Raw genomic sequence first — 14053 nt, forward strand, 5'->3', positions numbered from 1 at the left:
ATTTTATTTCATACACTCTCATATCCTGCCTCTATAAAAGGGCAATTCATTTCACCAACACATTAGTATAAATGCCTTTTTCTAACTTGTTTAAAGCTCTGAGCTTGTTATATGTCCGCCCTCCACCAGTATATCATTCTTAAAGATTAATTCCTGATTAAAATCAGCAGTGAAGAATTTTTGAGGTCAATACCAAAACCGCAGCTCCCACATACCTAAGTTCATCCATTTCCCTCTTCTTCTTCATCTCTTCCTTTTCTCTCCTTTTCATTTCCTGAATTTGGGCTTTTTTCTCATTCCTCTCTTCACGGTCTCTGCATTCTTTCTCTGCTGCTAGGTCTGGGAACCGCTCCATTTTGGTCTTTTCTAATCGGTTCAGGATCTCATTCACTTTCTTCTCCACTGTCACAATTTTCACCTTTGAGGGAGATAGGAGAAGAAATATTGAATCTTTATTATATGTTTTTTCCCCCAGAACAGGGTAGAGGCTTTCCAGGGGCTTAGCAACCCAGCTTAATTCCCTTTAGAAAACATACATCATGCTGAGCCCTCAACAACAAAGGTGTTAGACAGAAAAGTCGGATACTCCACTCAGCATCAGAACTCCGCCTCCTCCAGTGGTGCAGAACACTTACATCCTTTTGCCTGTGAAAGCCTATCTGTCCCACATCCATGTCAGCTGTTTTCTTCAGGTTAGACCACGGTGTATATACCACATTAACGTTGTTCATCTTGCAGCCTGCCAAGAGAGACTGTCTTCAACATGCAGGCAGGATGACACTGAGCAAGGCGTTCCCTTACCCACTGGCAAATTAGCACAATCCAACAAAGGAAAAGGCTTAGAATGAACAAGCCATCAGGTGTTTCAGACCACAAAATACTTTTTTAAAAAACCACCCACAAAAGGCAATGGTAAAGCTGACAACACAATCCAAGCAAAAGTATTACGATGGAAAGCAGGGGTCCATGGATTCGCTTCAGGGACTTCTGAGACTTCCTAAAATTGAGCACAAAATTTACTAGACGTGCTTTTTAAAAAGAAAAGGACCAAACAGGTTTCCTCAGATTCTCAAAGGAGTACTTGATCCAAAAAAGGTTAAGCAGCAAGATAAAGCAAAAAGCACTGGCCTGGGATGCAAGAGACCCGCACTCTACCCTGGCACTATCACAAACCAGCTGTGTCACTTTGGGAACATCCCCATGGCTCTTGGAATCTCATCTGAAACATGAGGAAATTGGACTCGTTTAGTAGCGTTTTTGTTTTTTGTTTCTTTTAGCAGTGGAACCCCTTTTACCAAAGAAGACATATCAAAGTAATCAAAGCAGAGAAGCCCTGGATGAATGGGGTTCCAGGTACCCTGTTCATTTCTCCTCCTACCCCCTCGTTCCCCTCTACCCCTGACAGCCTCCCAGGCAGCTCCAAGAATCACAGTTAAATCATTGGTCCAACACTCTTTAAGGCCCTTTCAAATCAGATGGCAATATATTTTGATGTTTATTAAATCACCATGTACACTGGAGAAATCTGGTGAACACCACCTTACCTAAGTGATCAAAATTAACATCAACAAAAATGAGGCAAAACAGCACCACGTGCCTCTGGACTGTAACGCACAAGACTTCACTTATGTGGTACTCCTGCCTGAAAACACATAATGTGATCCTACTCAAGAGGAAGCATCATACCAACCCAAATTGTGGGATTTTCTACAACTGGTCTCCACTCTAAAAGTGTAAAAGACAAAGAAGTATCTCCAGATTAAAGGAGACTAGAGAGACATGACAAGTAAATATAACACATGATCCTGGATCAGAAAAAATTCTATAAAGGAACGGTAGTGGAACAACTGGCAAAACTTATATACCAACTGTATATCAGATAACAGTATCCTATCCATGTTAAATTTCCTGAATTTGATCATTGTAACGCAGTTACCTACAACAATGTCCTTTTTCTTAGGACATGCTGAAGGGTCGTGATGTCTAGGATTTTCTTTCAAATGGTTCAGCTAATAAAGTTATCATGAGTATGTTAAAGAGAGAAAGCAAATAAATACGGAAAAATTATTGAATCTAAATGAAGGGCATATGAGAGCTGTATTTTTCTTGCAACTTTTCTGTAGGTTTGCCTTTTTTTTCAAAATTAAGTTTTTAAAAAACCTCCACGTACAAGGCACTGTGGGAGATACTAACATGGATCAGACAAGGGATCCTGCCTACCAGGACTAAAGGATGGCAGATAAGTACATACATAACTTCAACTAAAAGTAGAACTCGTCAAATGACACTGGAAAGGTAGAGGGAAAGTGCTAATGTGGTTCAGAGACGGCAGGGGTCACTCAAAGCTGGAGGAAGGGAAAGGCTCTATGGGAGAGGTTAACATAGCTTAGTGGTTAAGACAGAAGACTTTAAAGTCAGACTGTCTGACTTCAAATGCAGCCTCTACCACACTTCAGACCTCTGCGACCTTGGGCAAGTTCCTTAATTCTCTTCAAGCTCAGCTTCCTCATCTAAAAAATGAAAATAATATCCAATTCAGTAGGGCTGATAAGTGAAATAATTCGTAAAGATTTTAGCACAGTGTCAGGCATGTAATTAACATGCAATGTCAGCTATTACTACTATTACTACAACTACTATGTGGACCTTGAAACTTAGCTTGGATCTGGACATGTGATGAGTGAGGAGGACAAAACTGAGGGCAGAGGCAACAATATAAGCAAAGGCACAAGGCAGGAAAACAGCAAATATGTGCTTTGGCTGGAGTGTGAAACATGAGAAGGGAAAAGAAGTCTGTAGTCAGATCAGAGATGCGTAAATGCCATCTTAAGAAGTTTGGACTCAACTGTATAGACAAGGTGGGGCGTGTCACAGAAAGGTCTAAGCTCTTAGAAAGTTTTATCTTGCAAGAGATTATAAAATGAAGATAGAACAGGTTGACCAGATTCTATTACAACAAGCGAGTTTAACCACAACTCCCTTGATTTTGAGCACTGAAGGTGGTCAACCAGGGAGGAAAATACTTGAACTCCACAGTGACGCCAATGGAGCGTACTCAGCAAATCTCACAGCAAAGATAATCTTCTTCACTCCTCAGCATCCTCTGCTATCGACTCACGAGTGAGACTCTTAGCTCCATATTCTGCTAAGTGAACTATCACTGTGGAAGGCTGAAAAGGAGAGAAGAGTAATTCGGTGTCATGACTCTTCCCTCCTCTTTCCTGTTTCCCCTAGAACTAGTAAACTACAAAGAGATTAAGAAGAAAGAGGCGGGGCCAAGAATAGAGTCCAAAGCTCTTTTAATAAAGTCACATCTGCTAGCCAGGGGCATGGGAAGTGGACAAGAATGTATGAAAGAGGTTGCAACACACAAATAAAGAGCATAATGATTGTTTTAATTTTTATTATTTTTATTTCAATAACTGAAGATCTTAAGTGGAAATCTTAAAAACTCTGTTCTACTCATAAAAATGGAACTTCCTAAAACTAACTGCAATTTAATGATTTATGGAGTTGAAAATCAGTGGCTTTACAAGACACTTTCTTTGGCTAGGTATCTGACTCATTAAAGCTGCCAGAGTTAGATTCAGGAAATGCAGTCTAAGTGATGGGGAAGGGGGTACACTGGCTAGCTCCTGTCCTGTAATCACCAATCTCTGGTATCTGCTTTCGGCTATGTGTCTGCCCCATGCTTTTTTTTTTTTTTTAATAAAATTTTTTTTTAAATTTTATTTATTTATTTTTTTCCCCCAAAGCCCCAGTAGATAGTTGTATGTCATAGCTGCACATCCTTCTAGTTGCTGTATGTGGCACGCGGCCTCAGTATGGCCGAAGAAGCAGTGCGTCGGTGCGCGCTCGGGATCTGAACCCAGGCCACCAGCAGCGGAGCGCACGCACTTAACCACTAAGCCACGGGGCCGGCCCTACCCCATGCTTATCGTCTACCCAAACCACATTTCTTTCCAACCTTCTGGATCATCTCCCAACTTCATATCGAACCAGAGAAGGAAAGAAAGAAAAAGTAGGAAAGAGTGGTTTGGAGACTTGAGTTCTAAAATCTAATGACAAGGGAAATAAAGACATTGAACAACACTTAAAATAAGGCCATGAGACACATCTCTTGCTTAGCTATTAACAATTTCCAAAAAAGTCTTTCTACAAATAACCTTAAGGGTAGGCAGGTCTAGACAACCTTCTATTCAAGGTAAGGAAAACAGGGTAAAAAGAGTTGATATACGGCCATGAACATTAGAAGGGTAGGGAGACTAGTTTTCAGTTCTTTTGTAGGTAGCAGAACTGCCATCTTAAAGAACAAAACAGGGAAAGGCATATTACATGTTATCCCTTTGACTCAAGCCAAAGGCAATTAACATGTTCTTTAAAATGTAATCCATTTCAGACACAGAGAAATTGGTGCTAATTCTGAGAACACCTCTAGGTAAACTGACCTTGAATGCTATTGGCCTTCACAAGATGGGCACAGTCCATCAGTACTTCCTTTGGAATGTCTTCTATCTTCTCCCCCTGAAACAAAAAAATAAACCAAATGGTCCACTACCTTGTTACTGACTGATACTGGAGCACAGATAAGGCTTTGCTGCCTTACTAAGCACAATTTTATTAAAAGCAAGGGCTCTTCAATTGTATTTCAAAACATTGAAAAATGAAGTCCATTATGGGAATGTTTATTTAAACTAAGAGCAGGCAGTAACATGGAAAATACCGATACTTAATAAGTGAAAAAAAACCCAAAAACAACAGTATGAAGGAAAACCACCAAAATATTAACTGTAATTATGTCTGAGTAATTTTTCCCTCTTTCTTCTCATTCTTACTTCCAGAACCTTGTGGAGAAATGGTGCCTATTTTTGACAATTGGAACTCTTCTTAGCTGAGGTCCCCATGACCTTCCTCTCAAAGAGACATCTTATAGCTTTGGGTCTCAAACATCTGGTAGGTCATCTGTCCTTAGCTTTAATCAGGAAGCAAGCTCTTGGTGTGTTAGATATAATGATCCACCATAAGGAAGAAATAATATTGATTTATTTTCTCTACAGATACTGTATCAAAGTCAAAGCTGAATAAGCAAAGCCATTCCAAAAGAATAAAAATAGCTCAGAGGCAAAGGCGAGTGGAAATCATCTCAGCACTGGCTCTTTCTACACATGGGATTACAGAAGCACCTCTGTCTGGGAATAAATGTTCTGCCTACCTAAATATTTGAGATAAACTAAGTTTATTCTATAAGGTTTCTGAATTTTTTCCTTATTTTAAATGTTTTAAATGGGAATCTCTCAAATACATAAATTTTAACCAAAAAATAAGTGATTTAAGTTGTCACTACTTAACAACATATCTCATCCCGTGCAATTCCCTGACCACTTAAATAGAGGATTCTGAATTTAACATCTTGATAACACAATGTTATCATTATGAGTATCAGCCATTACACTAGGCTATAATATAGTGATAGAGATGCCTTCGGAGGCTTCTAAAATACACTGAAGCTGATTGACCCTATACTAAATAAATCAAAACAAGTAAGCAAAAAACAAAAAAACAGCTATCACTTTTTGAGTACCCACCACGTGCCAGGTAGTACGTAAATAGTCATAACGAAATGGAAAGTATTATCCTCACTCTGCCAATGAAGAAAATGAAGCTTAGTGAGGGCAAGTAACCGGACCAAGGGCACCCCAATCTAGTAAATGATAGAACTGAGAGACAAACCCAGGACTAAATCTGTGCTCTAACAGCTGGCCCCAGAGTATGGCACTTATGGAGTTCTTGTAGAAACGTAGTTTCCTGGTCCTTGATATCAGGCTATGTCCCAATATCCCTTCTTACCTGTGGCTGTCACTATTCCTGAAGTAATCTCCTTTTTCTATTTTGCTACTTCTAATATAATATGAACAGAGCCCCCCCCCCCCCAAATCATTCAGTTTAGCATTATGCATGGTCAGAGTAAATAACTCTGAGTGGAGAGTCTATGGTACTCTCATAAAGGTCAGATTTTGATTGTGGGCTTTGTGCCATCTCTGTTAATGAGATAAGAAAACTCTAGATAAGTGAGATTTTTCTATGGGTTTTCAAAAATCAAAGAAGCATAGGAAAGAACACTGCTGAAAATCTATGATGTCCAAGGTTTGGGCTGAATTCAACCGAATTCAACAAAAAAGAATGAACACATATAGTGCTTAGCACATGCCAGGCATTATTCTAAGTGCTTCAGTTACGCTAGCTCAGTTAATCCTCACAATGACCCAAGAAGACAGGTACTCTTAGGTCCCTTTACAGATGAGGGACTGGGCACAGTTAAGTTACTCGCTCAAAGTCACACAGCTAGCAAGCAGCAGTCTGGCTCCAGAGTCTGGGTTCTGAACCACTTAGTCTTACTGCATCTCTAACACTTACTTGGTACCTACTAAGTACAGAGGGCTATGCTGTTTACTGCAGGAGATCGATCAGGTAAAAGTTCCTTAAGGAGCACATATTTTTATTGAGCACATTATGTGCTTCAAAAAGAAAATGAAATTAAACCTCTATTCAAACAAGTAGCAACTGGTGGTAATGTGAACTTGGGACTACCACCATTATTTCCATTTCTGACAGAGAAGAATCCAAAGGAAAAAGTTTAATCTGAACCAAAAGGAAACTTGCTAACACCATACTCTATTTTCTCTAAACTTAAAATAGTTCCAAAATGGCAAGAAGTTGCCTAGGAGAAATCAGAAGTTTGTTCCAGCACAGAGTTCACCATCTTCTTCTTCTTTACAATATAGTTTTCAAAAGCATAAATAGTATAAGTAAAGATGGAGCATGATGTTTAACCTTGCTAGTAAATCAAGAAGTGAATATTATAACTATAATGAAGTACCATCTTGTATTTACCGACATGTCAAAAGGTTGCTTTTTTTTTTAAGTTATAAAATCCCAATAAGTGTTTGGAAAACCTATATATAGCAGATAGCATTTTAAACTAGCACAATACTTTCAGAGGGTAATCTGGCATAAAAGGAGTTACCAAACTGTTTATATCTTCTGACTCAGTAATCCCATTTCTGAGAATTACTCTAAAAAAATAATTCAAAAGAAATATCCTAGTTCATAAAAAGATATTTCTTGTTGGGGATTCATAATGCCTAAAACTATAAACAACCTAAATTCTGACAAGAGAGCTTTCATATTAATTGTGGCATATTATCAACTCAAAGCAGCCAGCCAAAATAATAAATATGAAAACAACAGTTACATAAAAAAATTTATAAACTGTCACTTCAGAAAGTAATACAGGGGCCGACATGGTGGTGGTGTGGTTAAGTTCACATGCTCCACTTCGGTGGCTCCAGGTTTGCAGGTTCAGATCCCGGGCACGGATCTATGCACCTGCTCATCAAGCCATGCTGTGGCAGCGCCCCACATACAAAAATAGAGGAAGATGGGCACAGATGTTAGCTCAGTGACAATCTTCCTCAAGCAAAAAGAGGAAGACTGGCAACAGATGTTAGCTCAGGGCCAATCTTGCTCACGAAAAAAAAAAAAAAGTAATACAATCAACCAGGGTATGACAGGATGGAATGTAGACTGAGACAAAAGAATCTAACTGTATTATAAGTATATGACATAACATCACCAAAAAGCATGGGGGGGATAAAGCAGCTTACAAGTAACTTTGGAAAATAGTGTTTTGACTGGAAACTATATGGCAAAAAGACATAAATACTATACTTTAGTTGATAAAGTTGTTTCTTATGGGGATACAGGTTAACAAATCTGAAACCACTTACACATATACTGGAGTCAAATAAATAAGCAAATGGATGGTGAATGGTGGGAGCCAGGCCTCTCACTGTCTGAGAAGGAAGTTATAGATAAGCAAGGAGGAAAGGCTAAAATGACCCCTGTAGTAATGGATTAGTCAGAGACATCAGTATGAGTTTGTATTTAGCTAATGTAGATACAGATGGGGAGACACAGAAACAATCATTCATGTGAGTGCATACACGGGTTAGTATACATACATATATTTCCTAGCTTTGCCAGGTGAGAGGGCCTAGAAGCAATGACCACACGCAGAGTCCAGATTGTGGTTTCTAAATACCATTCCCCAACAAAAGAAACCAGGGTTCCTTGGAGAAATGGCTGATTGTAGGGCCCGGGCAGGGAAAATACAAGATGAACCTAGAGCATCTTGTAGTACTAGAAAGGAAGTACTCAAAAAACAAAAGGACAGAGCATGTCAAAGGAACACAGGAGACATGTTGACAAGAGCTCCAGCCAAAGCTAGAATAATTTCAGCAACAAAATAACATAGTACAAAATCAATACATGAATCTATACCGATGCAAATAAATAACTGAATAAATAAATGTAGAAGAGACGAATCTTCCTCACAGAAGAATTCCAAACAATATATGCAGATATTCCCCACTCCAGGAAGTGGAGCTTAATTCCATCCCCTCTCTCTGAGTATGGGCTGGACTTAGTGGCTTCCTTCCAAATAACAGAGGATGGAATGGAGGAGAAAGCAACCCTACAGTGGAGAAACCTGGCAGACATTACTCTGGCCCAGAGATCAAGGTTACCATCATCAGTGATAAATCCTGTTAATACATGTACCCCTGATGTGATGTGATGAGAACGGCATTTCACCTTTGTGCTACTCTTCCCCCAAAACCCATAACTCCAGTCTAGTCATGAGAAAAACAGATAAACCCAAGTTGAGTGACATTCTATAAAATATGTGACCAGTACTTCTCAAATTGTCAAGGTCATGAAAAACAAGAGAAAGAATGAGAAACCGCCACAGACCAGACACTAGGCAGACACGATAAGTAAATGCAACGTGGGACTCTGGACTGGATCTGGAACAGAAAGAGGACATTAATGGAAAAGCTGGTGAACTCCAAACAGAGTCTGGAGTTTAGTCAACAGTAACGGACCAGTGTTGGTTTCTTAGTCCTGACAAATCTACCAGGGTAACATAAGATGTTAACAATAAGGGGAACTGGGTGTGAGGTATATGAGAACTCTGTACTCTCTTTGCAACTTTTCTGTAAATCTAAAATCACTCCAAAATAAAACATTAAAAATAAAAGCAATACACATAACAAGTATATATACTCTATGACTTAACTATACAAAATATAACATATGGATGTAAAGACAGATTGGAAAAACAGTGGTTTATGTTATGAGGGAACATTAAATTTTTTTCCTTTACTACTATATTGCTGTTTTAACCTTCCCAAAGCCCCGATAACTGGGAACATCTGCCCTTGGCGAAGGAGGAGAATCACATGAATCTGAGAAAAAGGAACCACAACATGATCTCCACTGGAGAAGACAGAATCCAGTAGTATCAACTGAAAGGAAGGGGAGAGAAAGCAGAGGTGACATACAACACACCTGAACTGGCAGGACAAGGCAGTGTTTCTAGCTGGGAAATATGCACTGCATCCCCTTCCAAATCTTGATTTCCCTAAGTGATTTTCTGGGTCAGGAGGAAGACATCTCTTCATCTGCGAATTTTTAGACTTCTGTACATATTTATCACCTTAAGCAATTTAATTGCAAAAAAAGGATAGAGTACAAGAAATGATGTTCATGACTAAAGAAAAAGTCACAAATCCATGTTTAAATCTAGTTACCTTATGTAATCGAAGGTATACATGAGCCGAAGAGAGTTTGTCCACATGAAACCTACAAAGAAGGAAAACCACTTTTAGCAAGAGGTACAAGACAACCATTTCCTCAGGCCACTTGCATTTAAAGCATTCCAATCCAAAAAGTATTAACTCAGTGCCTACCACATGCTAAGCACCATGGGGAGTATAAAACACAGTCACCACCTCCCAAGGGCTCACTATTAACTGGGAGAGGTAAGATAAACACGGAAAGTTCTGCAGCTGTGTGAGACTAAGTGCCAAGAGGAGTACTAAAGACATTAAATGTGGGCCGGCCCCGTGGCTTAGCGGTTAAGTGCGTGCGCTCCGCTGCCGGCGGCCCGGGTTCGGATCCCGGGTGCACACTGAGGCACCGCTCCTCCAGCCATGCTGAGGCCGCGTCCCACATGCAGCAGCTAGAAGGATGTGCAGCTATGACGGGCAACTATGTACTGGGGCTTTGGGGGAAAAATAAATAAATAAAATCTTTAAAGACATTAAATGTTAAATGCCCTGGGAAGGGTGATTTCCCAAGTGAAACAAAGCTATCAGTGACCAAAGGCTTCATTGACAAACTGAGATTTGGTGGGTCCCTGACTGAAGCACAGGACTTAGAGAAAACACAGAGAAAGGAATTTCAGGTGAGAAGAGAAGGGAATGAAAGAAGTCATCAAGACTCTAGTATTGCAAGCTTGGGAGACTTGCAGGACCACTGACAGAAATATCTCACAGTTGGAGAGGACACCAGTTTGGAGAAAAAGATGAGGGGCTTGATTTGAGACATCCTGAGTTTCAAGTGATGGCAAAACAACCCAAAGAGAATGTCAAGCACAGAGTTGGAAGACTCAGGTGAGGACTGAAGACAGTAAACCCCAACCACATCATAAAATGCATCAGGCCAATAATTCATCCAGCCTTGCATCTGACAATGGCACTAATACATGTCTCCTGGGAGAGAATGGTGATTGCCCTTTATGACACTGACCTAAAAACATTCAGAATGCCCTCCCACTTCAATGTCCTAAATTTACCTATCATCCACCAATTTAATCTCTTTAAACTTACTTCCTTTTTCGCCTAGTCCAAACATCTTGGGATATCGAGTTTTTCATATTTACAATTCAGTTGAATATGAAATTGACTTTCTCTCTTTCCAACAGCCAGAGATGCCCCCAGAATCCTAGCATCAAACAACGGTAACCCATGATTGTCACTTTGTGATTCTGTTAACTTTAGTCATCTTTTCCTTAGTTCTTACCTTTCCAGACTGAAGAATGGTCAGTAAAACCCTAAGGAGGCACCATTACATCCCATTATATATTTCTCTAGACATTTTCTTAGCATTAATGTATTTTTTAGAAGTGAAAATATTCACACATTCACATCCAGTACAAGATGTAGACAGTGTGATTCTATATAAAGGTTAAGATTATGCTGTTTCTAATGCCCTCTTTAAAGAGGTTAAGCATCTTGCTAGTCACTTTGGATAAAGAAAAAATATTTTTGGCAGTCTATGATGACTCTAGGTTTTATTCTTAAGCATAATTGATAGCCAGAAATGGACACAACATGTTAGTCTGATTTACTTTTCTCCAACTGATTCATTACTCATTTGCATTCTCATGCAAGAGATTCCTACCATTATCTTCAGCTTGTCATTTTCCACTCAGAAAATATGTTTTTTTTGCAAATCTAGAAATTATATATCATATTACCCTCTTTCAGGATCTTAGGAAAATACCCTACTAGTAAGCAAGCTCAACTGAGAGGTAACTCGTCCCATTCCAACTTGTGTCAAGCCAGTTTTCTACTTACAACTCTTTCTTACACAAACCCATAGTAGCTCGATTGTATTCTGGTTTTTCTTAAAGGTCTACGATGTAGAATTTTGTCAAAAGAAATACACAAATAATTAAATATATATCAAACGGATTTATACATAAAGTAGTCAAAGTACTGAAACACACATGGGAATATCATTGCTGATAAGCACCAAATTCAGGCTCGCAGGTAGGAGGTAAACCTCTACAAAGGGCAGAGGGAAGGCACGCAAGTATGGGGCTTTGGTTGAAATGTAAAACAAACAAACAAACAAGCCAGCTCTGTAAACTATCTTGAACAAGTTTCCTTAGAAAACCTTTCCAGGGCCGGCCCCGTGGCTTAGCGGTTAAGTGCTCGCGCTCCGCTGCTGGCAGCCTGGGTTCAGATCCCAGGTGCATACCGACGCACCGCTTCTCTGGCCATACTGAGGCCGCGTCCCACATACAGCAACTAGAAGGATGTGCAGCTATGACATACAACTATCTACTGGGGCTTTGGGGGAAAAAAATAAATAAATAAAATTATTAAAAAAAAAAAAAAGAAAAGAAAACCTTTCCAAACCTCCCAAAACGCTTCCTCAAAGTTTAAACTATGCCCACTAGTTCCCTACTTCCCTCTCGTCCTTGTTATCTTCCTCTCCCTGCTTAATTGCCATTACCCTTTACTGAATGCAGAGACCAGAGACTTCAATAAACGAGCATTGATGACCTGACAATGCAGAAATGCAGGGCCCCAGATGCTGGGCCATTTAACTCCTCAAAGTCGGGTCTGTGGAATACTACTCACTAGGGAGTTTGGAGGCAGTAAATGCACACTATTTCTATTTCCCTTTGTTTAAAGACGAATTTAGTTCCAGTCTCATTTAATCTTGGAAAAATTCTTTGCTTAAAGGAACCTCAGGGGCCGGCCTGGCGGCTTAGCGGTTGAGTGCACGCGCTCCGCTGCTGGCGGCCCGGGTTCGGATCCCGGGCGTGCACCGACGCACCGCTTCTCTGGCCATGCTGAGGCCGTGTCCCACATACAGCAACTAGAAGGATGTGCAGCTATGACATACAACTATCCGCTGGGGCTTTGGGGGAAAAAATAAATAAATAAAATCTTTAAAAAAAAAAAAAAAAAAAAGGAACCTCAGGAGGTTTCCCGGTATAAACTCAGATGCTGACATTCACAGAGGTAAAGTTCCAAAGTCTGTGTCAGAGTGAACCAGGCTGAAAATCTGCCCTGGTATGTACATCAACTGACTCATTCTTAGCACAGTGAGCAATACTTCCAGGATTGACAGTTGATGAACCAGAACAGGTCTTGAAATTTAGGGCTATTCCAGTTCACATTAGACCTCGAATAGCTTCTGAAAGTAAAAGTCGATCACTTCTGACAGCAGTCGTGAATCTCAAGACTATTAAAGAGTGTCAAAATGGGTGTCTAGGTACCTGTAGACACCAATTTGGTAAGTAGCATTCCATGAGATAGTCAGCCTTAATGAAATGAAAAACCCAAGTCACAACACATGGGGTATAGGTTGTAAATTGGAAATTTCTCTTCCACTTACTCTTTCAAAATGTCAGGTAAAAGGCTGTAGTAAACTGACTTTCACGGTGCATCTGAATACATGACCTTTGCTATGCAGGTATTTATGCCTCACAACTGACATGTGAAAAACTTACAGCAGGCAACTATATACCAGCGCAGTCCTTCTTATCTCCCTTGACAGCATCTGGGGATCTTTGGGCTTTAAGGACAACCAAAGTAATCCAGCTGGGAGTTACAGGTGCTCAAAATAGAGATAACCAGAATGCACTTATTATGAAGAAATGTCCAGTGGAGATCATTTCTAGACAGGCAGCGAGCTAGTCAATTAGGAAGTCAACAAATATTCACTGAACATCCACTCTGTGCCAGGTCCTACGCTGGGTACTGGGGATATACTAGTAAACAAAACAAGGGGATCACTGTCCTCAGCGGGCTCACAGTCTAGAGTCCTGGGAAGGTAGGCAGCACCCAATCAAGAAGCCCTCAGCAGTGCAAGTTGCCCATCTGAGGTAAGGGGGTACCAAGCAGTGTCTACCTTGATGACTATTTGAGTTCAGAAGACAGGCCACTGTGCTGGGACAGGGGACAGATAAAAAAGACTTTAAAATTCCTCAGGTTTCTACTGCCTCTTGGTTCCCGGAGTATGGACTTCAGAGACAGCAGCCAGACAGGAAAGCATCTGCACTGGGGTCATGAATTAGCCCCTTCATAATGGGGTGGGCTGGAGCGAAAGAGGAAGTGCCCTTCAGCAGGTGCCTGCAGATAGGCCTGGGGGTTCTGAGAATGGCCACATCCAGGGGTAGCTTAAGTCTCTGTGTATATTTTTCTTACTAAATGTCCAATGCTGTATACCCTACTGAAAATCAATCAACTCTTCTGAAAAGTGGCAGCCTCAACTCTGTCACTATAGGGAATTAAGTGAAGGGTCTGGGGCCACACTTGGGAGAAACGAGGTCCAGAGAGAGCCACAGCCTCAGCCTGAGGGAAGAAAGAAGTGACCTGCAGCCCAAAGAGTAGCGGCCTAGGGGAAGAGAGAA

General features: G+C 40.5%; 1 protein-coding gene across 3 annotated transcripts in view; it reads right to left on the reverse strand.

The window, feature by feature from the left end:
- The window catches only part of CCDC25 (coiled-coil domain containing 25), a 52860-nt gene that overhangs the window by 28084 nt on the left and 10723 nt on the right, over positions 1-14053 (reverse strand). For all 3 annotated transcript variants that reach the window (XM_004433544.3, XM_087437364.1, XM_087437363.1), the window contains 4 exons: positions 9651-9702; positions 4449-4524; positions 636-739; positions 216-418 (listed from right to left, as the gene is read on the reverse strand). In XM_004433544.3, the coding sequence (XP_004433601.2) occupies positions 216-418; positions 636-739; positions 4449-4524; positions 9651-9702 (435 nt within the window). The remainder of the gene's footprint in view (positions 1-215; positions 419-635; positions 740-4448; positions 4525-9650; positions 9703-14053) is intronic.

The sequence above is a fragment of the Ceratotherium simum genome, chromosome 12 (assembly GCF_057802395.1).
Source record: "Ceratotherium simum simum isolate JZ-2026a chromosome 12, ASM5780239v1, whole genome shotgun sequence".
Classification (NCBI taxonomy): Eukaryota; Metazoa; Chordata; class Mammalia; order Perissodactyla; family Rhinocerotidae; genus Ceratotherium; species Ceratotherium simum.